This window comes from Lasiodiplodia theobromae, assembly GCF_012971845.1.
Source record: "Lasiodiplodia theobromae strain AM2As chromosome Unknown scaffold_8, whole genome shotgun sequence".
NCBI classification, from domain to species: domain Eukaryota; kingdom Fungi; phylum Ascomycota; class Dothideomycetes; order Botryosphaeriales; family Botryosphaeriaceae; genus Lasiodiplodia; species Lasiodiplodia theobromae.
In genome coordinates, this window is record NW_023336574.1 from 1,222,077 (window position 1) to 1,246,055 (window position 23,979).

At 54.7% G+C, this 23,979-nt stretch overlaps 8 protein-coding genes across 8 annotated transcripts; 5 read left to right on the forward strand and 3 right to left on the reverse strand.

Moving 5' to 3' along the window:
* Positions 1 to 127: 127 nt before the first annotated feature.
* LTHEOB_3380 (Zinc finger C2H2-type protein) lies at positions 128 to 1,215 on the reverse strand (the record flags this gene model as incomplete). The annotated part of the gene is made up of 3 exons (XM_035512297.1): positions 128 to 362; positions 416 to 1,008; positions 1,057 to 1,215. 3 exons carry the CDS (start codon positions 1,213 to 1,215, stop codon positions 128 to 130), a joined length of 987 nt encoding a protein of 328 aa, XP_035363273.1.
* A 925-nt stretch (positions 1,216 to 2,140) lies between these two features.
* Positions 2,141 to 3,933, forward strand: LTHEOB_3381 (Mitochondrial ATPAse; the record flags this gene model as incomplete). The annotated part of the gene is made up of 5 exons (XM_035512298.1): positions 2,141 to 2,207; positions 2,258 to 2,365; positions 2,429 to 2,512; positions 2,565 to 3,529; positions 3,583 to 3,933. The coding sequence occupies 5 exons, from the start codon at positions 2,141 to 2,143 to the stop codon at positions 3,931 to 3,933; spliced, it is 1,575 nt and encodes a 524-aa protein (XP_035363274.1).
* Positions 3,934 to 4,851: 918 nt separating this feature from the next.
* On the forward strand, positions 4,852 to 5,467 carry LTHEOB_3382 (Small secreted protein; the record flags this gene model as incomplete). The annotated part of the gene is made up of 2 exons (XM_035512299.1): positions 4,852 to 5,034; positions 5,114 to 5,467. The coding sequence occupies 2 exons, from the start codon at positions 4,852 to 4,854 to the stop codon at positions 5,465 to 5,467; spliced, it is 537 nt and encodes a 178-aa protein (XP_035363275.1).
* Positions 5,468 to 7,098: 1,631 nt separating this feature from the next.
* LTHEOB_3383 (Glycerol uptake facilitator protein) lies at positions 7,099 to 9,524 on the forward strand (the record flags this gene model as incomplete). The annotated part of the gene is made up of 4 exons (XM_035512300.1): positions 7,099 to 7,120; positions 7,174 to 7,527; positions 7,862 to 8,697; positions 8,751 to 9,524. 4 exons carry the CDS (start codon positions 7,099 to 7,101, stop codon positions 9,522 to 9,524), a joined length of 1,986 nt encoding a protein of 661 aa, XP_035363276.1.
* Positions 9,525 to 10,926: 1,402 nt separating this feature from the next.
* LTHEOB_3384 (Cytochrome p450) lies at positions 10,927 to 12,840 on the forward strand (the record flags this gene model as incomplete). The annotated part of the gene is made up of 2 exons (XM_035512301.1): positions 10,927 to 11,250; positions 11,401 to 12,840. The coding sequence occupies 2 exons, from the start codon at positions 10,927 to 10,929 to the stop codon at positions 12,838 to 12,840; spliced, it is 1,764 nt and encodes a 587-aa protein (XP_035363277.1).
* A 618-nt stretch (positions 12,841 to 13,458) lies between these two features.
* On the reverse strand, positions 13,459 to 16,108 carry LTHEOB_3385 (uncharacterized protein; the record flags this gene model as incomplete). The annotated part of the gene is made up of 4 exons (XM_035512302.1): positions 13,459 to 13,554; positions 13,690 to 13,767; positions 13,833 to 15,347; positions 15,488 to 16,108. 4 exons carry the CDS (start codon positions 16,106 to 16,108, stop codon positions 13,459 to 13,461), a joined length of 2,310 nt encoding a protein of 769 aa, XP_035363278.1.
* A 343-nt stretch (positions 16,109 to 16,451) lies between these two features.
* LTHEOB_3386 (Integral membrane protein) lies at positions 16,452 to 17,343 on the forward strand (the record flags this gene model as incomplete). The annotated part of the gene is made up of 6 exons (XM_035512303.1): positions 16,452 to 16,623; positions 16,684 to 16,792; positions 16,866 to 16,896; positions 16,950 to 17,001; positions 17,050 to 17,202; positions 17,255 to 17,343. The coding sequence occupies 6 exons, from the start codon at positions 16,452 to 16,454 to the stop codon at positions 17,341 to 17,343; spliced, it is 606 nt and encodes a 201-aa protein (XP_035363279.1).
* A 592-nt stretch (positions 17,344 to 17,935) lies between these two features.
* LTHEOB_3387 (DEAD/DEAH box helicase) lies at positions 17,936 to 20,538 on the reverse strand (the record flags this gene model as incomplete). The annotated part of the gene is made up of 2 exons (XM_035512304.1): positions 17,936 to 19,415; positions 19,466 to 20,538. The coding sequence occupies 2 exons, from the start codon at positions 20,536 to 20,538 to the stop codon at positions 17,936 to 17,938; spliced, it is 2,553 nt and encodes an 850-aa protein (XP_035363280.1).
* Positions 20,539 to 23,979: the final 3,441 nt, after the last annotated feature.

Sequence of the window (23,979 nt, forward strand, 5' to 3'; positions counted from 1 at the left end):
AACGGTAATCCTGGCTGGCAACCAATGGGCGTCGAACCAGTAGCCCCGTCTATTAAAGTCAAACGCCAAACCAAACCAACTCCCTCCACAACTCCCAAAGAATTATCGGCCGTCGTTCTGGGCTTCTTCAGCGGGCGGCTGTCCAGGCGTCGATATCGAACTCCGGGTGCTTATTTTGGATATGTCGCTTCAAGTTGTCCGGCCTGCCGGTGGCAGTTGTGCATCCATCTACCGGGCATGGCCTTTGCGGCCTATTTGCGATATGGGTTGGTTTATGGCGCCGGAGATCCTTAGGGTGCACGAAGCCCTTCCCGCAAATCCTGCAAGTATGCTTCTTTGGGTCGTGGTAACGCTGGTGACGTCTGCGCGATTCCGTTAGCATGCGGATACCCGAAACGGGGCCGAAATCTCCTACCGTAAGTCGTCCTTGTTACCAAAGTTTTTAGAACATGTCCGACAGGAGTGACTGGTATGCGACGTGTTGACACTACTTTCCGACACCTGGTCGTCCGCCAGTTCCCGGGGGCGATATGTCACGTCTAGCGCCATCGCCGACATGGACGAAGGGCCCGGCCGTGGTGGGATGGTGTTGTCCGTGGTTCCCAATCCAGGTGTATACATGCTGTTTAACCATGATCCCATATTCCCTGTGTCCTCTATGGTAATCTTCGGGGGCTCTGGGCGCACGTCGAGAACAGGCTCGCAACTCCCCATGTCCATCACATCGCCAGAGAATGCGGTAGGATCAATGTAGCTAGGCTGGCTGACTGGCTCTACGTAGGAAAAACCATCTACGAAATCCAGCTGAGGATCGAAGGCAACTGGGTCCGGTCCGTCTCGGTTGATGTCATATTCATTAATTGCTCGATTACAGCCCCATGCATCGTCAGTCGACGGGTAGAATTGGTTGCTGGTGGTGCTGCAATAGTCGCCGGCGTTACTGTGAGAGCCGGTGCTCGTCGGCGGGGTTACAAAGGTGTGGTTGTTGTTGTCCCATGAGCAGACGGACTGAGGGAGATGAGCGTAGGGTCCAACAAGTCAGCGGAGTGCGCTTACCTGGTCGACGTCGTAGTCGAAGGATTCGATGGTGAACAGGGAATGCTGGTCGGATGGAAGGTCGTGTGCGGCGAAGCTTTGGTTGAGTCCGGCGAGGTTGTTCCAGGCCTGCGTGGGCTGCCCTTCCGTCTCCTCACGCCGGCGGTGGAAGGACGACATTGGCACACCGCGGCGGATACGAAATACGGGCGGCGACGATAACGAATGAGCCTGAAGCCATGAGACCGGCCCCAGGCACGAGGTAGGCAGCGATGGTAGGTAGCCGCGCGCAGGAACACGGCCGGGAGGAGGGTTGGAGACTGGGTAGTGAGTAAGCGATCGGAGGAGAAGTCGAGTTCAGTCAGCCATGTGCGAGGAGGGACGAGGGCAGGCAAGAGGCCGCACTAGGCTGCGGCTCTGCGGATACCGGGCTGTGCGGCCGTCGAGCGTCGCCATACTGCACACGGCAGCTGCAGCGGTCGAAGAAGATGGCATATCACTGTTTCAGCTTCCCGATGCAATGTTTACCTGCCCCAGCAGGGTTCATGAAGCCTGAAGGTCCCGCGCGGCGTACAACGCCAATGCGGAGAAGCCAGAGCCTTGCGCCCTATCAGGCTGAGCGGGCTTATGTCGGCCATTGTTGGCTGCACGTGATCCGTTCTGTTTCGACTTGAGGCTGCGCTGCTGACATTGCTGACTTTGTGCACCAATTCGTGAGTGTGTAGTTGTGCAGAGACATCTGGAAATAGCTCAGATAAAAGAAAGCGCGGACCCTCGAGGTTTAGCCGTGCCGTTGAAGGCTGCTCCAGTCACTATCTTATAGCGCCGGCCTCTACGTCATTGGCCGAGGCGGGGACCGAGGGACCCTTTCATCCAAGCGTGGCGCATAACCGGTCCCGATGGGCATGTGCCGATTGCAAAGCCCGAGCTCCCAGACCTAAATCTACTCCCGCCGTCAATCCCTCAACGGACACCTTCACATGCCCATTCCGCGGCCGCGCCTCCGTCCACTGCCAGCCGTCTCTTCGCAATCTGTCACCGTCCGCTCTGTTATGACATAAGCCTGCATATACCGTACAAGAACGGCGTCCACATCCCCGTCAACATGAGTGTCTCAGAAGCCGTGCGCGGCACCCACATGCTTGCGCGGGCAGCCTACGGTCGCCAAGCGGGTGCGCGCAGATTCGCCAGCGCGCGGAGCGTAAGAACACTACGTCTTCAGGGCTCACCGGCGCGCTGGGCACTGCCCCGACGCAGTGGCGCACCCGCCCTACCGGCTACCAGGTCATTCCAGACGAGCTGCGCGAGGCGGCTGGCCACTGTCGAGGCCGTGAGCAACGGTATTCCTCCTCCATATTGACCCGCATGCGTCGCTGCTGACTCTCCACCACAGCGAAGCGCTACGACCACGGCCCCATTGCCGAATATAACTCACGCGTCGAAAGCGGACGCCTGCGCGACGACGAACACCAGCGAGGTACGCGCCGTCACTGCTCAGAAACCACAGCCCTAGCTCACGCGGCACCCAGGCATCATCGATAATCTGCAGGCCCTGCATGTCATCCTCTCCAAATACAGCCCCCCGCCCGTTGTCCATCCAACAATAGAATCCCTCCAGCCACCCAAGAAGTCCCTCCTAGGCTCTCTATTCAGCTCGAAAGAAGAAGGATGGAAGCCAGTCATTCCAGAAAACCTCCCGAAGGGCATATACATGTACGGCGACGTCGGCAGCGGGAAGACCATGATGATGGATTTATTTTTCGACACTTTGCCCAAGAACATAAAGACCAAGACTCGGATACATTTCCACGGATTCATGCAGCAGGTGCATAAAGAGTTGCATAAGATGAAGTTGAAGTATGGAAACGATTTAGATCTCGTTCCGTTTGTGGCGGCGGACATCGCGGCAAAGAGTCAGGTTTTGTGCTTTGACGAATTCCAATGCACCGACGTTGCGGATGCCATGATTCTCCGACGCTTGGTGGAGTCGCTGATGGCGCACGGGGTTGTCATTGTAACAACCTCAAACCGACACCCAGACGATCTGTACAAAAACGGAATTCAGCGGGAGTCTTTCGTGCCCTGCATCCAACTCCTCAAGTCGCGTCTGCGCGTCATCAACCTAGACTCGCAAACAGACTACCGCAAAATTCCGCGACCGCCGTCGGGAGTGTACCACCACCCGCTTGACGAATCGGCTAAAACACACGCCGATCGCTGGTTCCGGTTCCTCGGCGACTTTGAGAACGATCCGCCTCACGAGGCTAAACATGAGGTTTGGGGCCGTGAGCTCTCGGTTCCTAGGGCGAGTGGGAAGGCGGCCATGTTCTCTTTCAACGAGCTCATCGGGCGCGCAACAGGCGCCGGTGACTACCTTGAGTTGATGAGGAACTATGAGGCTTTTATCGTCACGGATGTTCCTGGAATGAGCCACAAGTCTCGTGACCTGGCAAGAAGGTTCATTACCTTCATCGATGCCGTCTACGAAAGCAGGGTATGTGCCCATGTTCTTGAACTTGTGTAAAAATGGTCTAACGAATGCTGTAGGCGAAACTTGTTCTCACCACGGCAAACCCTCTTAACGAACTTTTTATCACACATGATGAGCTTGAAGAAGCGAAGAAGGAGAACAAGTCCGACGGGGATGAAGAGCATATCCCCGACGCCATGCGCAGCCTTATGGATGATTTGGGCATGAACATGGCAACACTCAAGAACTCGTCGATTTTCACCGGAGACGAAGAGCGCTTCGCGTTTGCCCGCGCCTTGAGCAGACTCGTAGAGATGGGTAGCCAGGAGTGGGTAGAGAGAGGGCTGGGAATGGAGAAGCTCGGCGGCAAAGCTGAGCATGATAGCTGGCAGAAGGTGCGCAGCAAATGGAGGGAGGATAGCATGTAGAGATAGAGTTACATGATTGGACGCGGGCGCATTCTCTTTCGGATATATCAGTTCGGTCGGCTGCACAGCGTTTTGGAATCAGCGGCATGCGGGTGGGTTTGCGTCAAGAACTTAGCGCGCATAGTGTTTAACATTGTCGGCGGCAATCGCTTAGAGCCTTTGCAATCTCCTTTTCAGCGGGTTTCGAGCCGTGAGGTGCGAATGCTGGGTTCTCAATGGTGGAAATGGTCGGCTCAAACAGTTTGCAGGAGAAGTGCCGCTGGTATCACCACACGTGGGACCCGGCTTGGCAGTATGAAGCTCAGTATCAAGCTTGGGTCGCCAACGCATTTCTGGAAATCAATCGGTTGGAGCGGAAGTAACCGCTGGTAATCGTGCAGTCTCGCCTCTGCCCCACTCCCTTAAGCTTCTTTTTTAAGTAACCCAACTTGGTTACAAAGGGGGAACTCGTCAACGGGGCAGCCACCTACCCTGTCGTTTTCCGGAGCTCTGATTGGCTCGCTCATTAAAAAACCCCTGCAAGGCACGACCACTGACAGGGTGGGCGGCTGGCCCGCTCATGGGGGGACTGTATCAGACGGATATGCAACCCGCAGTGTTCCACCCCGTGGGCAACAATGCGCGCAACGCCTCAGAGCCGCAACGTCAATGCCGTGAAGTCAAGATTTCGAAGCGGTAAGTTTCTTGGCGCGCCGAGCGCATTTGCTTCCGCCATGAGCTTGAACGTATAATAAATGCCTGTTGTTTTCCGACTACACCGCTATCATCATCATCACTTACTCGCTTACACTTCCTCCAGCGTTGATCGCGATCTCTTCTCTGCTTCTCTGATTCAGTCACTCGCTGCGCGAACACGCTGATTAATAATCCCTTACTGTCTCTTTCGATTTACTCAACAAACACCGACCAATCATAACGATGCATTTTTCCACCATTGCCCTCTTCCTTGGCCTCACGGCTTCTTCCCTGGCTGCTCCGGTCCCGGGCTCTGCCAATGGACTCAGCAAGCGTGCCCTCCTCACTGAGCAGAGCTACGCCGACTTCCAGATCTCGGACGGCGTGGCTGGCAACGCTCTCCAAGAAGTCAACCAGAAGTTCCCCGTAAGTTCCTTTGACGCTCCGATGTGGAACTATTTGACCTTTTCGTTTGTTCATTTTCTCTAACACTCTCGTTCCACAGATCACCGACCAGGACCCGGCCAACATCTCGGACGAGGACCAGGAGATCATCTCGAAAGCACGCGAGACGGCCGAGGACGCGGAGACCGGCACCGGCGGCTTCAACGAGCAGATCGAGGCGGCAGGCGAGGACACTGACGAGGGCAAGGCGCTCCAGGTGGGCAAGATCAAGAACAAGGTGCTCAAGCTGCAGCTTGAGATCATGGATCTGCAGATCAAGCAGGCCAAGGGTGACGATCAGACGGAGAAGATTGCCGAGGAGCAGACGAAGCTGCAGAAGAACATGCAGCAGGATGCCGATGCGGCGGGACAGGCGAGCAAGAGCGTTGCTGATACCTTCCAGGCGTCGTCGTGAGGAGATGTTCTTTCTCGGATTTGATTGGAATGTGGGAAGGCTTACATGTGGGTAACGAGGGCTTTTTACCTTATTGAGCGGCGCATTCTGCGAGAGATGTTATTGTTCTCTTTTCCAGGTGGGCAGATATCAGGGTATAGATGCATGATTTAACATTGAAAAAATGTACTTGAATGCAGAGTTCGGCTTCCAACAGTTGAAATGTGAAACATCTCTTGTGAGACATGTAAAGACTTATGCTCACGCTAGAACAGAATTGGGAGGGTCAGGGCCTTTCAATAATGCTTGGGTAAATCGTCAGAAATCAGCAAAGGCAAACATCGAAAAGGTGAATAAGAGTCTAAAAAGCGATTGCAGGCAGGTGGAGACTACTCAAGAAAGGTTAACTTATTTAGTACATCGGCGATGAGACGTGTATTTGTAGAAGAGGATGATCTGTCTCCTGGTGGTATAATGCCCGTTGAAGTCGATGCCAAGTACGATGTAGCCGCCGCGATTCACCGAGAAGAGGTGGGTCGAGGAGTGAAATCAGAAAGCCGAGCGATGGGAAAGTGAGGAATGCGGTGGAAATGGCCAAGAGCGGGCCCTTCCTTTTCGGGTGGGGCGATGAAATCATGCTTCGGGCTACCTGAAGATCGCCCCAGCCGCCTCGAGACACCTCAACCTTCATCTCCTCTCAGCCGCACATGAGACGACACTCAGCCCCGGCCCTTCACCGCCTAGAAAGCCAACGAAATTGGCTCCTAGAGCAGGCGCGTACACCTGGCAGATGGTATCTGCGTTGTCGATCAGCCAATCGAGTATCTCCGCATATCCAACACTGCCACGATGATCTCGGAGAAATCACTGAAAGCAATGTGATTGACGTCGAAAGCGTCTCCTGTTCGGTAGTGAGGCCCCAGATTGGCGGCTCAGCCGCATGCCTTGCGTGAACAATGGAACTGGTCAATGTGTGGACTTTCGCATGGGAGTCATCATTTCGCCATCGTGCCTACTGTGCTTACCCAGATCTCGCGATCTTACGCCGCCACGTTTCGCAAGTCCCGGATTCCGCGCGAATCGCTCCACTTATGACGTCTGGCCCTTATGTCGGGCGCCTGTTGGCCCATCGCCTGCCTCCACAATGCCGGAACGGTTTCTGGACGAATCGATCAAACAGACAGGCACTTCGCCTCAAATTTAACATGCAGAGCCTGCCAATTTTCGATGTTCAATGTGCGACTGTGCGAATATTGCTGGAGCCCACCATCGCCGATCCACTCGCAATGCTTGCGCGAGCAGCCTCTGCTCGCGCGTAAACCCCACCTCGAGATATAGGAGGCCCCACAGGCTTTCTGGTATTCCTCCTGGGACCTGCAGTGGCCAGACGCCGTTAATCCTAGAGCTTAACCGCTTTCGCCTCTACCCGCGGCAGTACTTCCAAGCGCGGCCGCCACGAAGTTTATCCCTACGTCAATTGGAGCCCAGGAACTTGCATCTTCCCAGACAGTTCTGAAAATCTCTTACTATCCATGGCCGCAGGTGATTGCGTCAGGCTCCGTGGCCTTGACATTATCCCCTTTGCCCTTCTCTTTATTGCTCTTTAGGATGTTGCTCATCTACTGACTTGATTCTCTGTGTTTTTCGCCAACATGTCTTCGCCAAGCGGAAGGGGTACGGCCTGTTTCTATTTGCGCGTTTTGAAGATTTATGCTCACTTTTCCCAGGGGACAAATGCGACTTTATGGCCCATCCAAACAGCTCGTCCCAAGTGCCATCGACCAGCGACCTCTCCAATGCTCAACGAACCTCCAGCAATGATGATACCTACTCGGAGCTAGATGGCCAGCACCTACTCTTCCCAGGGCAACGGGGCCCAGCTAAGGGAGAAGCTGCCCATGACGAGCATGAATCATCGGCACAAGTCAATAAGGAAAAGCTCGATGACCTTTTGGCATTGGTTGAGAAGAGCCAGAGGCAAATTCAGCAACTTCTCCAGTCACAGCAAGCTGTACGCGACGCAATGGATGGCATAACACCGCAGGAGCTGCAGCAAGTGGCCCAGTCGAGGAAGAATAATGGTGAGTAGCGTGCAATGCGTTTTGTCTTGCTACCTCTTATTGGTGATGGTGGCGAATAGTCAGAAACAGGGTCTTACATGGGAATCAATCACCGCCTTGTCTCCCTCACTTCTCTACAGTCCCTTCTCGCAGCCGATGGGTGGGTGGAATGAAAAAGAACATACCATGGGGAGGTGAAGCTATCGTCCGGACGTGTATGTAGAGCTTTTAATTCGACATTCTCATCCGGACGATAGCTTCAACTACCCACATGTGTCACATTTTTGCACCCGAAATTATCCTCCTCGTCTCTCAAGGATGATTATTTTGCTGCTGCTAACGCAAAGCACAACAGAGCAAAACTGCAACATTCGCCGTAACAGCAGTAAGAAGACTACCGACTCTAAGTGGTCAGGATTGCACGATGTATCAGTTCGACCGGACGAACCTTTCCACATACCTCCGCATGCAAAGTTTCAGCCTCCCATCGATGATGATTACTACCAGCAGAACCCTTGGTATGGTCAACCGCCGAAACGCCCTGTCTTCGGTCTTGGAGGCCCGCTCCCTCATTCTGTCCGCCAATATGCCAAGAGTTCGGAGAAAAAAGCTGCCCAGAACCTGGATCCGGAGATGGGTCAAGCGGGTCCGCAGGATCCGGAGAAACATAGCCACAAGCCTACACACAGTCTAGCGAAGAAGTTACCCCATCGACTAAGTAGCAAGCAGAAACATCAGAGAGATGTAGCCCAAAAACATGCACTTAGGAAGAATCCGCAGCGCAAAACTACCGTCGAGAGCCCACAAGAGACAGAGGTGCACCAGTACAACGAGAAGCAGACTGCCGAGGATCAAGCTTCCGCAGACCAGGTTGGCATAGATGGACCTACCCCACAGAATGGCTACGGACGATCTCAGGAGAATGTGGGCCCTTTTGCCAGCTTCGACAAAATTGGAGAAGACTATGACGCTGAGGATGAGAGTAACGCGGATGATACGGAAACCAACGGGCAGAATGGGCAGGAAGAAGATAATGCTGAGAATACTGATTGGGCCATCGACGCTGAACCTCTCGGACAGTACGAGAGGGAGGAAGAGGCAGAAACGGGCGAAAAGGATCCAAACGAACTGCGGAATTGTTGGGCTAGGCTGCGCGCCAAACACCCCGAGCCTCTTGCTGAGTTTCTTTGCGTAAGTCATGGTGACAGCTTCCAAGCCCTGTTGTTTGATTCTGACTCTCGTAGACATTGGTTTCCATTTTCCTCGGCATGTGTGCAACACTCCAAGTCAACCTCGCCAACGGTACGTATGGTTCTTACGAAACCAGCTGCTGGGCGTGGGGCATCAGTTTCATGTTCGGCATCTACCTCGGCGGCGGCGTGTCAGGCGCGCACATGAACCCGGCCATCTCGTTCTCGCTCTGGCTCTTCCGCGGGTTCCCACGGAAGCAGATGTTCGTCTACTGGCTGTGCCAGCTGCTCGCGTGCATCTGCGCGGCGGCGCTCGCGTTCGGCGTCTTCCACGACACGATCCGGCACGTCGACCCAGACCTGGTGGACACGGCGACGTCGTTCTACAGCAAGCCGCAGGCCTTCGTCAGCGCGACGACGGCCTTTTTCACGCAGTTCATCGCGGCGGCCGTCATGATGATGAGCGTGCTGGCGCTCGGCGACGACCAGAACAACCCGCCGGGCGCGGGCCTGCACGCCTTCGTCATGGGCCTGCTCGTCACGGCGCAGAAGATGACGCTGGGATTCAACACGGGCGTCGCGCTCAACCCGGCCAGCGACTTCGGGCCCCGCCTCGTGTGCTTGATGGTCGGGTACAAGACGCCCATGTTCACTGAGCGCGGGTTCTGGTGGCTGTGGGGTCCGTGGGGCGCGGCGGTCGCGGGAAGTGTCGTGGGGTGCTGCATGTACGATGCTTTCGTGTTCGTGGGCAGCGAGAGTCCGATCAACTACAAGATGGGGAGCGACATCACGGAGAGGCTGGAGAAGGTCAAGAGGCTTGCTAAATGATGATGTAAGCTACGTATACAGTGGATGCAAAGCTGTGTATGGAGTGACAACATGTGGTACAAATTGTCTCAAGGCAACAAAATGTCGTAATCGACAATGGGTGTATGGTGTGGTAATTGGTGTTGATAAGAATGGTTGTTACACAGTTTAGAACACGGCATTGATGCGAGCATATGATAATAAGACAACGTTGTATGACGCTTGGAACCTTCGAAAATTTCTGGAAAAGCTTATAGTCGGCCGCCCGATCCGCGTAACTTCGGCGTGGTGTCATGAAGCAGGATCATTGGTGGAAATAAGCGCGCAAAGCGCAAGGGGTGTTGGGGAGAAGTGGTTGCCGCAAAGTTTTTGATCGCTCTCATTTCTGGGAGTGGCTGATCGATGGCGGCGCGCCAAATCGTTTCGCTCCGCATCGAAGGGTGGCCACATATCAAGGCGTCGAGATCGTCCGGGAAGAAGGGTCTCCGGGGTGTAGTAGCTCGCTATCGCTTTCGCTTGAGACGCTAGGCTGTGGCTAATGTGTGGAGATGGCTCGTGATTGGGCCATTGCTTTGGACAAGTCGAAAGCGGTGAAGAGCTGCGTCGTTTTTACTCCTGCCACATTGGGCGCGAGGGGCCCGCAAGGGATCCCTTCGTCCAGAGTTGCGGCGGATTGCATCCTGTGGTTGCGATACTGCGCGTTTGCGCGCGGGCGGGTGCCGCTCTCACACCTGCCTGAAACAGTCGACGAGAGGTAACGTAGCGTGGCAGCGGCTACGCTCCCTTTGCAGATCAAACAGGGACCCAGAATTCCAACCATTCACGGCGGCGCCAAAACCAAATCGCTACTGCGACAGCGCGAGTAGCGTTCGTGTGTGGGAGCTTTGGTCTCTCCAATCTGCAGGATCGTCATCCCCGGCAACTCGCGTTCCCGAAAGGATCAACATGGACCGGGGGCATGGTGGCTTTCCTGTCGCCCTACGCCGTGACCCCGCGTCGAGTGGTGTCGACATATATATGGAGCAATTCACCCATGTCTTCGCCGCACGCCCAGTCTCGTGGCTGTTGTTTTTAATCCTTTTTCCCCGCTGCGCTTTTTCTGACTCGCCTGTTCATGACGGATGAACTGACTCGCTTGAACGCCCAACGACTCACGGCCGTCATAGACTCAAGCTCTCGCGCGCGAGACACCGCTCCCCCGCCTCTCAAATAGACTTACATCCCACCTCATCAAAGACGCGTCCGGCCATTCCGACCCTGTGGACTTACGTCATCCACCTTATAACCTTCCGCCGCCCATCACTGAACATCATTGTACATATCTTCGCGCCTCTGTCCACTCCACCTGCCCACCCCATTCCAATTCCAAACACCCGAGGAATTACAAAACACACTCCACGCGGGCCTTGCCGGCACACCAACCATGGCGTCACCACTTCACAACGCAACAACAGCAGCCTCACACGGCGCGGAATTTGGCTCGCAACAACACGCAACGACAACCAGTCTGGTTTCGCAGATCACGCTCAGCAATGTCGCCGCGGCGCTGGCGCTGTACGTCGTCGCGTCAACCCTTGCGATGGCGGTGATAAGTAAGCCTTTGTATCCACGCGGCGTTCCATGGGTGGGAGGTACGAAGAAGGAGGGAGAGAAGGTGCCGGATGGCGGAGGCTTGCTGGCTAGTGCGAAGGCGATGGTTATGGGCGTTGTGCACATGACGACGTGGGTGAAGGAGGGGTATGAGAAGGTATGTTTGTGATTCTTTTTTTTTAACAAAAAGAGGAGGGTCGAGGAAGAGGGAGAAGAGAGAGATGGGAGCAGATTTTGGAAGGAAATTAAAAAAAAAAGATACAGGGAAATATAAGAGAGTATACAGAGGGCTAACTCGGCACAACAGTATAGCAAACAAAACCGCACCTTCATCCTCCCCAGCCAGACTCCGGGCGCCCCACCAGAGCTCGTCCTCCCGCGTAGCCAAATGGCCTGGCTGCTCGAGCAGCCTGACAACGTTCTTTCTACCTCTGCCTCGCATTACGACTCCCTTAATGGCGATTACTCCTTCCTTACGCCTGCGCTGCTGGCGGATCCCTACCACGAGCACGTCATCCACCGCTCGCTCGCCCGCAACCTCAACCCCCTGATCCCGGCCATTGACGCCGAGGTACGCGATGCCACGGACAGGGCATTCGGCCTCGACACGACCGAGTGGAAGAGCGTGAACGTGTGGGACGCACTGCTGGACCTGGTGCCGCAAGTCACGAACCGCATGCTCGTCGGCGCGCCGCTGTGCCGCGACAGGTCGTACCTGGCGGCCATGGTCGGCTTCACCAACGACGTGGTGCGCAACATGCTGCTCTTCACCTTCATCCCCGCCGCGCTCAAGCCGCTGGTGGGGCCCGTCCTCGGCCTGCCCAACTGGCTGCACTGGAAGCGGACGGCGCGGCAGACGTTGCCGCTGGTCCGCCAGCGCCTCGCCGACATGGAGGCCAAGGACGCGGGCGCGCCGGGCTACGAGAACTGGGAGGAGCCCAACGACTACCTGAGCTGGCACATCCGGCTGGCGCGCCGCGAGAACCGCCAGGACGAGCTAGACCCGGTGCGCGTCACGCAGCGCATCACGCCCCTCAACTTCGCCAGCATCCACACGACCGTCATGACGGCCCACGCCACCATCCTCGACCTGCTCGCCTCGGACCCGGCCGACGGCTTCCTCGACGGCCTGCGCGAGGAGGCGGCCCGCGTCTGGAAGGAAGAGGACTGCGACACCACCGGCACCTGGAACAAGAACGGCCTCGCCCGCCTGCTGCGCGCCGACTCGGCCATCCGCGAGAGCATGCGCGTCTCGGCCTTCGCCCAGACGCTCGTCGGCCGCAAGGTCGTGGCGCCCGCCGGCATCACCAACGCCGCAGAGGGCTGGCACGTGCCGCAGGGCGCGAAGCTGTCGCTGCCGCTGTGGGGCGCCCAGCACGACCCGGACCTGTTCGACCGCCCCGACGCCTTCGACGCCTTCCGCCACTCGCGCGAGCGCGAGGCCTGGGAGGCCAAGACCGCTGACGAGCGCGGCGCTGACCGCATGGAGGAAGGGCTGCGCCTCAAGCAGAAGGGCATGGTCACCACCGGCGACACCCACTTCCCCTGGGGCCACGGCCGCCACGCTTGCCCCGGCCGCTTCTTCGTCGCCCACGAGCTCAAGATGCTGCTCGCCTACCTCGTCCAGAACTACGACATCAAGCCCCTGGCCGAGCGCCCCAAGACCAGGTGGATCGGCATGAACATCGTGCCGGCTGTCGACGCCCGCATCGAGGTCAGGCGGAAGCCTGGAACGGTTCCGGTTTGAAGTGGCTTTTGCTGTAGAATGATGAGCGTGCACACACACCTTTTTTCTTTCTTTGATTATTACTATGGCGATATGGGGACAGAGCGTGCTTGAATTTTTGGGGAGGAAATGCCCACACACTTGCTGGCGGACTAAGAGTCGAGAATCGTCTTTGATGTTAGTACATACATGAAAGAAGCGATGAAAGAGATACTTGTTGTACAGGAAACGAATATATATACCTGCCGTGAGCAGCACATAAACATCCGAGTAGCCGACGTGAGACTTTGCGAAAAAAAAAAAAAAAAGACCGTGATGATTCCCGCCATTTTCGTGAAGAAAAAGTTAAGACAAAAGTGCTCCGAGAACGCCGCGGCACGAGAGAACACAAACTTGAATGGTCACGATACCCCAACTCCCTACTAGCGTAACTATGCAATCATCTCTTTCTGTAAACAAGTACGTATGAAACAGCCAAGAAGATGTACAAACACCTTAGATATCTGTCCAGGATATCTGTTACCTCTTATTTATTTCGCCCAAATGAAAATGGAGATAGAGCCGAAGGTAGCGTCTGTGACGACTGTGCTATGCAGGGGTTGAAATAAGGTTTGGGTCCCAAGATGTGGTGCTACCGTTTCACAGATCGGTGGGACCAAATCCCCACAGTTCATCAAGGCCCCAACCTTGAATCTCAGGGAAGGAAATGATGGGCTGTTGCTCGGAACCGGGTTGCTGAATGATGAGAAAACAGATTAGTCATTGCATTTACAGTACCGTTAATGGAGGGAGAAAAGGGGAAAAGGATAGCGAAGAATGATGTTTCGTAGGTGTGGGAGGTATCATGGTGCAGTGCGGTGCGTGACTTACCGCCATCTGGATGCCATACGGGAGCTGGACGTTAGGCATGCCGGGAGCGGTGGTGTACCCTATCGGAACAACGGGTTGCTTTAATAGAAAAGCATTGTTAGCGATTTCAGCCTAAGATTTGACAATAGATGAAGCCTGCTCACATTATTGGCTTGCGGCGTTTCCGACGGTAGCTCAGGAAGCCGTTCCTGACTGGTCATCATGGTCCGATGTAGTCTCAAAACTCTTTCCACATTGTGCTTGAGCACTTCGTCTTTCTTTTCGGGAAGCACTTTGGCAATGAGCAAGTCGTAAGCTGCCGAGATGTGCCCCATGTGGCCGAACCCTGCGCCAGTGCGGGTGGCCTTTTCCTCAATGAGGATAAGAGACTTCTCTACTAGGTCCGCAATCGCAGCTTTGTGGTTCTGGAAGAATCGGTAGTCCTGCGCTAGGCTCGACATGAAAGCGTTGTGGATGATGGAGATGGCGGCACGAGCCGTATCGTTCCAAAGAGGCAGCAGTACCGTCTTGTTGCCCATCGACATGATCTTGTAGTGTTGTTCTATGACGGAGGCTGCCGAGTCGAAGCATGCTGTGCGTGAGTATTGAAAACGAGAATCAGACCCGGCCTTTCGTGCGAATGGTTCGTGGAGTAGGACAAGAAATTGTCGCAATTGGATGTCGAGGAGCATGCGAGTGATCTTTGAGTCATCTCGGCCGCTCCAAGCAGGGATTTTCTCCAGTTCCGCAACCACCTTTTCAGCGTATTCCATTGTTTCGTCATAAGTGAGTGGTGCTGCTGCATTGTTCAAGGCCGAGTTGATCTCAACTCGCAACGGCATGCTTTTCGCCGAAACATAGAGGTAGGAGGTCGCCGTGAATTCTTGAACAGGCCAAGGGGTCGGCGGCGCCTTTCGGGCTGTGTTGTCAATGTCTTCATCATTCACATTCAGTGGTGGCGAAGTGTCGGTGAAAAGACCGTGCGACGATGATGGCATACCGCGATAGATGGAGCATTGTAGCTCCATTTCAAGCATCGTCCACCAAAGGCGGCGTCTCATCTCCTGGTCGAAGATGGTCGTCTCTTTGACAAGCCAGCTTGGATCACGATGCAGACCTGTAGACAACCCAAAAGTGATCAAGTCTCTGGAATGACCCCAAATTTCCTTCCACTTTATCGAATTGACGCATTTGGTCTGCATCAAGAGACATCGGATTTGGAAGTGGCTTAGGTCGGCATGCTTTCGACTCTGCATCGATAGCCAACGCTCAATAGATTCAATCCACTCCATGGCTGTCTCGACCTGGATGGGTCGGTCGGCGCGATAGGTAGTTGGAGGATCGAATGTTGCAGTAATAACTGTGGAAATGACAGCAAGCACCGTCGCCGTGAACTCTGGCCGACGCCTGGACGGTTCAGACCAAAAGTGTGCGTATTCATCCCAGAAGTTAGGTACATGGAGTATCCTGTGGGTAGTTTCAAGGGTATCAAAGTAGTGGCGCACTAGGTGGTCGACGTTGTCTTTGGGCGGGAGGAGTGCTTCTAGGTCCACAGTCGGGGTCGACAGCAGCTTGTGCTTTTTCCAACGCTCGCGAATCGCCTTGATCTCTGGCCGACCCTGCATCAAAGCGGGATACTGCTTGAACGTGGCCTGCATAAACGAACGCAGGCCAGGGAACTACAGAAGTCAGTAGCAGAACGGCAGATGGAGACCACCAAGCTCGGTACTTCTGGGAATGACAACTCGGCCAAGGTTGGCGGCTCCCATACTGCGGGAAACATGTCGACGGAAGCGGGGGGCTGTGGTCTGGTACGTACATGTGTGATGACGACGCTGGTAATATTACTCCTGCCAAAGTACGCCGTCTTGAATGCCTTGCCTCGAAGAAGCATAGTCTCACTCTCCTCCTCCTCGGCGCCGCGGCGGTTGGAGGAGGTGGGGTTCGGCCACAAAAGCTCGTCGCCAGCATGCTGGATTGCCTGGCCGTTGCTGAAGGGGTCCTTGGCCTTACCTTCGAGCTGAGCGAGGCGAGTCTCAAGCTCAGCGATCTTCTTGCGCTGGACAGAGAGCAGATCCGCGCTGTCCCGAGAACCGTGCCGGGCGGCGTCGGGCACGACCGGGGCTCTTGGAACGGTGTTGGAGCTGGTCGGACTTAAGATGGCGGCTCGGTCGTCATCGCTCTCTGCGACTGGCTGGTGGCCATTGCGGGCTCCTGCAGGCGGCTCTGCGCGGGAGTCGTAGGAGCAAGTGTCTGCATGGCCGCCTTTGCGGCAGCGCCCACAGGCGGGATACTCGCGATCACATCGCAGCTTGCGGCGGCGGCAATCGTAGCAAGAAAGGGCTATCCTGCGCCGTTTTCGGACTTCGGTGGTCGTCTCCTCCGGGGTGTTTGAGCGCCGGCTGGAATTGGGCGTGTTCTGGGCCGCAGCATCAGACATTGGGGGCAGACGATCTGATAAGCGGCGATGCTTGAGAGAGGACACAAGAAGCAAAACTCGTGTGGTTGCCTGGGCCGGGGAGCGACCTCGGTCTTATCAGCTTCGCTCTCGGACTTAAGCGTCCAAGGCCGAGGAGGACGGTGGTCAGCAGCACGCGAGATGCACGACGGCAAGGAGGAAAGAGAGAGTCAGGTTCACGACATTGGGAGAGTTGGAGAGATGAAGCCAGCTGCCCTCCGCTACCGCTGATGCGGAAGGCAGCTTGCACCTGCCTTGAACGAGGGATTAGTTTAGGCTTCTGACTAATCGGGCGGGCACTTGCAAGCGAGCGCAACACCAAAACATGCTCATCGCCTCCTTCTTTTCTCGCACGCTGCACCCGAACACGAGAACGCGTCAGCATCCATCCGAATTCGGCCTCTCAATGGACGCACCGGCGCCAAAGTCGATATTCGCGCGCAAGCGCGACCTGCTGTACCTCTCATTCTTCGCCATCCACATTCCTATAGTCTTCTGTAAGCTCTGGATGCCAACGCCCATCCCCCGGGGGATCTGCAGCTGACGCGGTCGTGGAGGCGTTGACGTGCTTCCTGTGTACCCCGAATGGATGAAGCCTGAGCCGCTGCTGGCCCTGCGCCAGTGGTACATCGATACCTACCAGGACCGCTTCTTTAGCGCTCCTCCGTAAGTCTGCTAGCGTCCGCGCTTCAATCAACCCGCACTGGCGCGGCTAACTTTGAATTTTGCTCTTGTAAAGCCCGTGGTTCTCCATGTACATATGGATGGAGGTCAAGACAACCATATTGCCAAGCTTTCTGATGTCGCGCTTACACGTGATTAGCTTCTGTACCACGCCCCACTCTCCGCTTGGGCCGTCGGTGCCTTGATGCGAGGTAAGCATTGTGCAGCTCTGTTCCGATTCTTGGCTTACTCTACGTCAGATGACCCCAAGGTGCCCATCCACCTGCTCATCTACGCCTGTCAGACCGGCATTACCACCATGACCTGTATCGCCGAGTATCTCAGCTGGGACTCATTCACAAACGAACAGAAACTCAGCTTGAGCGGCCTCTATGTGCCATATCTTGCTCTTTGTAGGTGGAACTCTCCCCTTTGGCTGTCCCATAATTGCTAATGAGCCAACAGCTGTGTTCATGGGCGTCGACATGTTCCGACGCCTCGAAAAGCGATCGGCCCCAGGCGCCACTACTACACCCACAAAGAAACAGCTGTAGCACAGGCACGGAAGTTCTCACTTATATTCCTTGTCTCGCCGCTACCATCCAGCTAAAGCATTTCATGCTCGGCTTAAAGCATGGCCGAACCGATGTCTTCCATAGAAGATTCACTGAGGAGAATATGAATGAAACACCTCCTAATCTGCAACGATATCTCAATATGCAAAGAATCACTTGTTGATGAAGTCCTAGCACAAATTCGTCTTTCTAATCGAGTCACCTCAATGTGGTCAGCACCTAACGAGCCATCACTTGGTGTATGCAAATTGAATTCCCTAACTAGTGTGAAGTCGGTGAACCTTTGATTATGCAACCCATACTTCCTTCAATGCTATCCTAGCAAATAAAAGGTTCCCGATCTTGATACGCTTAGAACTAAGAACTTCATGATGATGAGTGCGCATAGACGCTTCAAACAGCATGCAGCGCGTTCATCTGTGCCCTTCAATGATGCAGCTAGTCCGAAAGGAACGTGTAAAGAAGTTGTAGTTGAAAATGCTCAATTGTGACACGATTTCTTAGACGAATCTCTATCCTCTCTAACTGTGCAATCTCTCTGCTATATATACGTATTTCCTTATGCTTATGTCTAGGCTAACGAGTTTCGTACTCTCTGGCTTTTGGCATGTGACGTTGTGTTTCTTTGGTTCTCATAGTGTGCCAGTGAGGCGGGGGGAGTTAGTTTCTGACAAAACGAGTCTCCATCTTCGAAACGTTTCACGGTCTGTACCGCATCTCCAACTTGTCCGCTGCGCTCCAAATACACTGCAAGAGGAGTGAAGAGGTCACTGTCCGTCTCGTCGTACAACGCATAGGAAGTTCCGCGGTTTCCCACACGGCCGGCGCAGCGATTCCTCTTGATATACGCCTCGAGCTTGAGTTCGCCTTTAGAAGTGGTCTTCGAGCTGATGGTGCGATACAGGTCCTTTGGAAGCCTATAATGGATGATCACATCCACTCCCTCGATGATGCTACCATCAGCTAAGCTAGGAGTCGTGATTAGCACCTTCCAGTGGCCTTTGATGAAGTCATCCAAGACTTTTTCTCTCTTGACTTGCTTTAGTTTGCTGTGACGACCATAGACGATTTGCCCCAAGCTCCCGTACTTCTTGCCAATGTCGCACACCAATTGATCAACCTCTTTGGTGTGGTTGGTGAAAACCAACATCTTCTGATAAGCATAACGGCACTCATTCGTTAAGGCGTGTTGAAGGAGAGTGACCAGACGAGATTGGCGCTCTTCGTCTGTCCTTGCGCACAGAAAATGTTGCTTAAGAGCACCTTCGTGTCTTTCGGAAACGGCGATTGGTTTGATGATAATGGGTACGGTCTTATCATCTGATTGAGTACCTTCAGACGCATGAGAATTGCGGTGTTCGTCATCTGGAATCAGATAGCCCATAAGCTTCATGCAGCCCTCGTACGTGCTTTGATCGAAGGGCTCCCCACTTAGAAAGAGGAACCTCGTGTGTTCGTCGGCGCCACGGAACTTCCAGCACATGTTGTGTATTGTGTCCTTCCATTTTTTGTCCATCAAATTCTTCGGCTCGTCAATTGCGATGAACTTGGCGGGGCCTGTGAAATAGTCTTGGGCTAAATGGTGAAGCTTTCCGGGACAGCCCACGACGATATCTGTGACCCTGGGTCGGCTTTTCTGGCCACCAATCGCGAGAGAGATGGTAACGGTAGTCCATTGGGCGAGTTTCGTCAGCATATCGTAGATTTTGATAGCCAGTTCATGTGTGGGTGTGACTATGATGCAGACGGGTGCACGACGCCGTAGATTCCGGATGCGGAGCAACTCGCCCTCGCTGGTGTTCTCCACTAACTTTTTGTTGTGCAGAATTGTCGCAGCCAGCAGGGTGGTGACCATTCCAGTCATCTTACCCATGTCATAGGGGATGTGGGCTCCGATATTGCGAAAGTCGTTTAGAACCGCCTTCATCAATTGAATGGGGAGATCGTCGTGTGCGCGGATGCCCAAATGGCGGAGATTTTCGGAAAGTTGCTTGTCTAACTCAATGTCGCCCCATGTGAATGGTTGATCGGTGGACCGAAGATTGAAACCCCTAGAAAATATCAGCGTTTCTGTCATCCATGTTCTGCTTATTTTTCTCACATGTCAGCATCAGCGCCAAGTTTGACCATTTCATTGCCTCGCTGATAGTTCTGCATTGCCTTGAAGGAATGCAGCTGATCCGTCTCAGAGCCTGGGGGCATCACATTGTTGGTACGGTACTGCGCCATGGAAAATCGCTCTTCTGAGCCCGAGTATGTGAACCTGAGATCTTCCATCTTGAAGCCAAATAATTCCTCTTCCGGTGAGATTTCTTCATCAGACTCTGATCCCCAATCAATCTCCATAACAACGTTCATCCTTTTGAGGGTGTGAGAGTCTTGACGGGAGGAAGGGCACCAGTGGTTCTTCTTGTAGCACATGCTGCACATGACGAATTTTCCTGAATCGCATATGGGGCAGAGTAGCCACTCGGTGAATGGCGAATACTTCTCCACCTTACACAGACTGCAGATAATCGTTGGGCCGAAGCGAGTAGCGAGGTCGTCATCAAGATTGCTGCGATCGGAAGCCGCAGTCTGTTGCAGGTACTCCACAGCAGACTCTGTGGGAGAGGTAGCACCGACGTTCGTGTGAGCGAACTGCGCATCTGACTCGGGTGCTTCAGGATTCTGCTGTTCTGGTGGATGAGGTGAGGTAGGACGTGAAAACGTCTGCTGTACAGGCGAAGTGGAGCGCTCGGAGCGTGAAAAGCTCTCTTCTAACACAGCAGGTGTGCTAGGACATGGATCCCTCTGCTGTGAAGGTGAAGTGAACTTGTTGGAGCGCGCAAAGCTCTCGTCTGGTACGGCAGGTGAAGTCAAGCCTCCGAGATCCGGGACGCTCTCTTCTGATGCAGCAGGTATGCTAGGACATGTTTCCCTCTGCTGCGCAGATAGAACCGGAAGATCAAGTAAGGCATGAGTGGCAGGCGTGGTAGGACATGAATCCCTCTGCGACTGGTCGGCTGAGGCGGAAAAGCTCTGTTCGGGCGCGTCAGGAATGGCAGGTTCAGTAGGACATGAATCCCTCTGCGATTGTTCGGGCGCGACTGAAGTAGCAGGCTTGGTAGGACATGGATCCCTCTGCGGTGAAGCAGGAAAGCTTTGTTCGGACGCGGCAGACGTGACAGGCATGGAGTTAGACGACTGTCGCAGAGCCGAAACGGAAGATGCAAGATGCGGACGGGTCCGTCTAGGTGGCGTAGCGTCATCGGGAGGTTCCTTCATTGTCGCGATGACTTAAACCTGTTTGTAGATTAGACACTGGATTGCGCAGCGTTAGAACATGTTGAAGCAAACTCACTGAATCCGAAGTGGTTGACCGGTCCAAACCAGAGAGAAGAGCAATGGAGGTTACGGAGGGTTGGACGAGAAAGAGAAGGCGGAGTAGGCAACGAAACGTGGTCACAGAAAAGGCAACCGTTGCCCCGGCATCCAGAAAGCCCAGCTTGCCACATGACGAGCGCGCCAAGGACAGCTTCCTATCGCCTACTTAAACCTTCGCACTGTCCGCTTCCTTTCAAATTTTTCTTCTTCTTTCTTTGCCCACCCCACCTCTTTCTACAGGTCAGTATGCTTCCATCAGGATGGAAACCACACAGCACAGCCGCTAACACTCCAACCCGACCATGTAGGAACGAAAGAAAGATCTGGGGTGTGGTCACCCTCACTCTCCGAAGATGCCGCCCAAGCAACGTTGTTGAAACACCGTACGAAGTGAAAGGCCTTTCACTGAATCCGTCAACGTCTTCCAGCATCTGCAATACCCGAGTTGCAACGCGCATCGACTTCGCTGTCCGTACGCGTGTCACCTTCTCGGCCTGCTCCGCTTCCAGGACACTCGGTCATCACAAGCCCGGCTGAGTCGGTCGATCCGGCTCTTTCGCAAACTTCTGAGCACGCAGCACCACCCGAGTTTCTTCTCTCTGACGAACGCAAGCGCCCCATCGACATCAGTAGCCTTTCGTGTCTGCGCGAAGTGCGACGTCGACTTTCGCTCTCCGTGTTCCGACAACCGCTTCACCTGCGAGATACTCGGCCACAAGATGAGGCTTCTTCCGATGTTGTCAGCTCATATGGTCTCCCCCCGGTCCATTGCGCCAACAACCAGCCCGACTGCACGTCAAGTCCTCGCTGTGCCGTGAGCATCGCTGCGCCTCACTTTCAGAAGATCATCAACCCGCTTGCACCCCGATTGACCCCGGAAGTCATCAATATCGCGGCACACCACCTTCCGACCCCGATCCAGAGTAATGGCATAGTTTTACCTTACTCTACGTCGCTGGACCTCCTTACGCATCACCGACGCGGCACTCACCTTCCGACGCCTCAGCTGACGAGCGAGAGTAATGGCATAGTTTTAGCTTACTCTACGGCACTGGGTCTCCTTTCCCCCCCATCAACGAAGATCCAGAGTGAAGGTTTTTCATCCGCTCCGACCCCGCACCGGTGCCACGATTGGCACTGGTTCCTTTTGGCTGATTTGAACGCTGTTGAGTACATTCATGCGCACTCATCACCGATTGGCCGGCCAAAAGAGTTTGAAACAAGCACATTGAATGAAAGACACGAAGGATACGGTCGATCTGTATTCAGAAACAACACATTCACAAAAGGAATGAACGGCGAGAGCGGCCATCCGCAGTCAGAAACAGGAGCATTTGGTTTGACGAAATGACGAGTAGCGTGCATGCACAGTCATCTTAGAGCATTCCAACTGGCATAGAGTGTTGGTTTACGCGTTCATGCGCAGTCATCAACACGAAGTTCAGGTTTTCAGAAGCACACGATCGGAAGAAATGAGAGCGGTCATCTGCCTCCACAACAGCTCCTTCAGCTCGACGAAATGACGAGTAGCGTCCATGCGCATTCCAACCATTTCCAAGGTGCGGCATGTTGATTCTAGCGTTCATTCGCATTAAATAATCAACATAAAGTTCTTGGGTGGTATCGGGAAATTTCGGTCGGCTTGGAAGAAGTACAGTATGGGCAGAACTGCAAGGCTAGAGACTCACCGACTTTGTAGTAGTTAGGAAATGGGATTTGCAGAACCATTGGGATTCTCTGATTGTCATACGTGAATGATTCGCCTTGGTTGAGCCTCTGCCATAGAAGTTTCCAGCGACATCGGAGGACTTGAGTAATTATAGAAGCGTGTGAAGCTAATGCGTGCGGATTTCTGGCACTGCCACGGAGGATTACGAAAGCTTTCAGTCTTCCCTGCCATATTGGACAACACAAGCTCCGCTGCTCCGAAGGAAGTGGAAGTGATCAGCCGGCCGTAGATGTAGAATCTAGGATGAGACAAGCCGATCCTGACGGAGATTTCCAGTGCCAGTGCAAGTGAAATGCGTTCTCCTCTATAGACAGGATTCGAAAATGGTTGCTACTAAAGATACGAGTGGTTAAGTAGGGTGGTACGGGAGTCTTCTTGGGCATCAAGTCACTTCACAAGGCGTTAGGCTCTCGCCACAATGGTGCTCAATGGTCCAGACCGCCAGACTGCACCGCCTCCTCCGCCTTGGATTACAGGCTTGAAGATCCACACTTTGGGCTGTTTATCTGGTGATTGCGGGGATCAGGTATGCTGGTTAAGGTTATCGGGATGGGATGACTCGAGAAGTGGGCGGCAACGACGCCTTCCCGTTGTGGCTGGCACAGTGACGAGGCGCTGGTAAGCTTATAATAAGGCGGGCCATGGTGGATTGGAGACCAGGGAATGGCGAAACGCGGAGGCGGAAGGGTGCATAGGTTTCTGGTGTTGATGTCCTGCAGGCTCAAGACGGGAAGGCGGACCGCGTAAGCTTGAGGCAGTTCAGCTCAATGGATCGCAAACCGGGTTAATTTCGCATGTGGTGATGTCAACAGCTGAATGGCCGGACAGGCGGCGGCAAAGGGTGTTTGAGGCCCTGTCACCGGCAACAGGTTCAGGATCCCCTCGCGGCGTCATCCCCATCATTTTACGTGCCCCAGCCTTCCGTGAGCCTCGGCCCAGGCTTGTTTCGGGCGCGTTTGCCGGCGGGATCGACGGTTGGAAGTGGTGATGGAGTGCGTGGCCTGGGCGCCTTGCCCGAAGCTTGATGCTATAAACAGCGGCATCGGATTTCGGCGGACTTAACGAGTGCTGGAGGCTCAAGCGGCGAGCGACAGGGACGGCCCCTATTCTGCAGGCGGTGGGCAGGTGGGACTGTCTCTGCAGACTCGCCTCTTGCGAGTGAAACAAACAATCAGTCTCGAACCACGGTGGCCTGCGCGTGTGGACGGAGGAGTCGTCGCGTGAAACGGGCTAGGCCGAAAGCGGGCGGCGTTCCTGCCCGCGGGCCGACCTCTAAAACGATTCGGACCCCCTTCGTCATTACGCGAGAACCGCCACCGCCCACCCAGCAATAGCATAATGGCGCATAGCGCTGCCAAGCTACGAGCCACCCCCGGAACAGGCGCCCGTGGCGCCCGCCGCTCCGCGACCCCGCTGCCGTGATACGTCCGCCAATCCTCAGGCACGTGAAGACCAGAGCGCCTACTTTCTACATCTCCAATTAGGCCATATTCCCGGCCGCGTCTAGTTTGACCACCGCC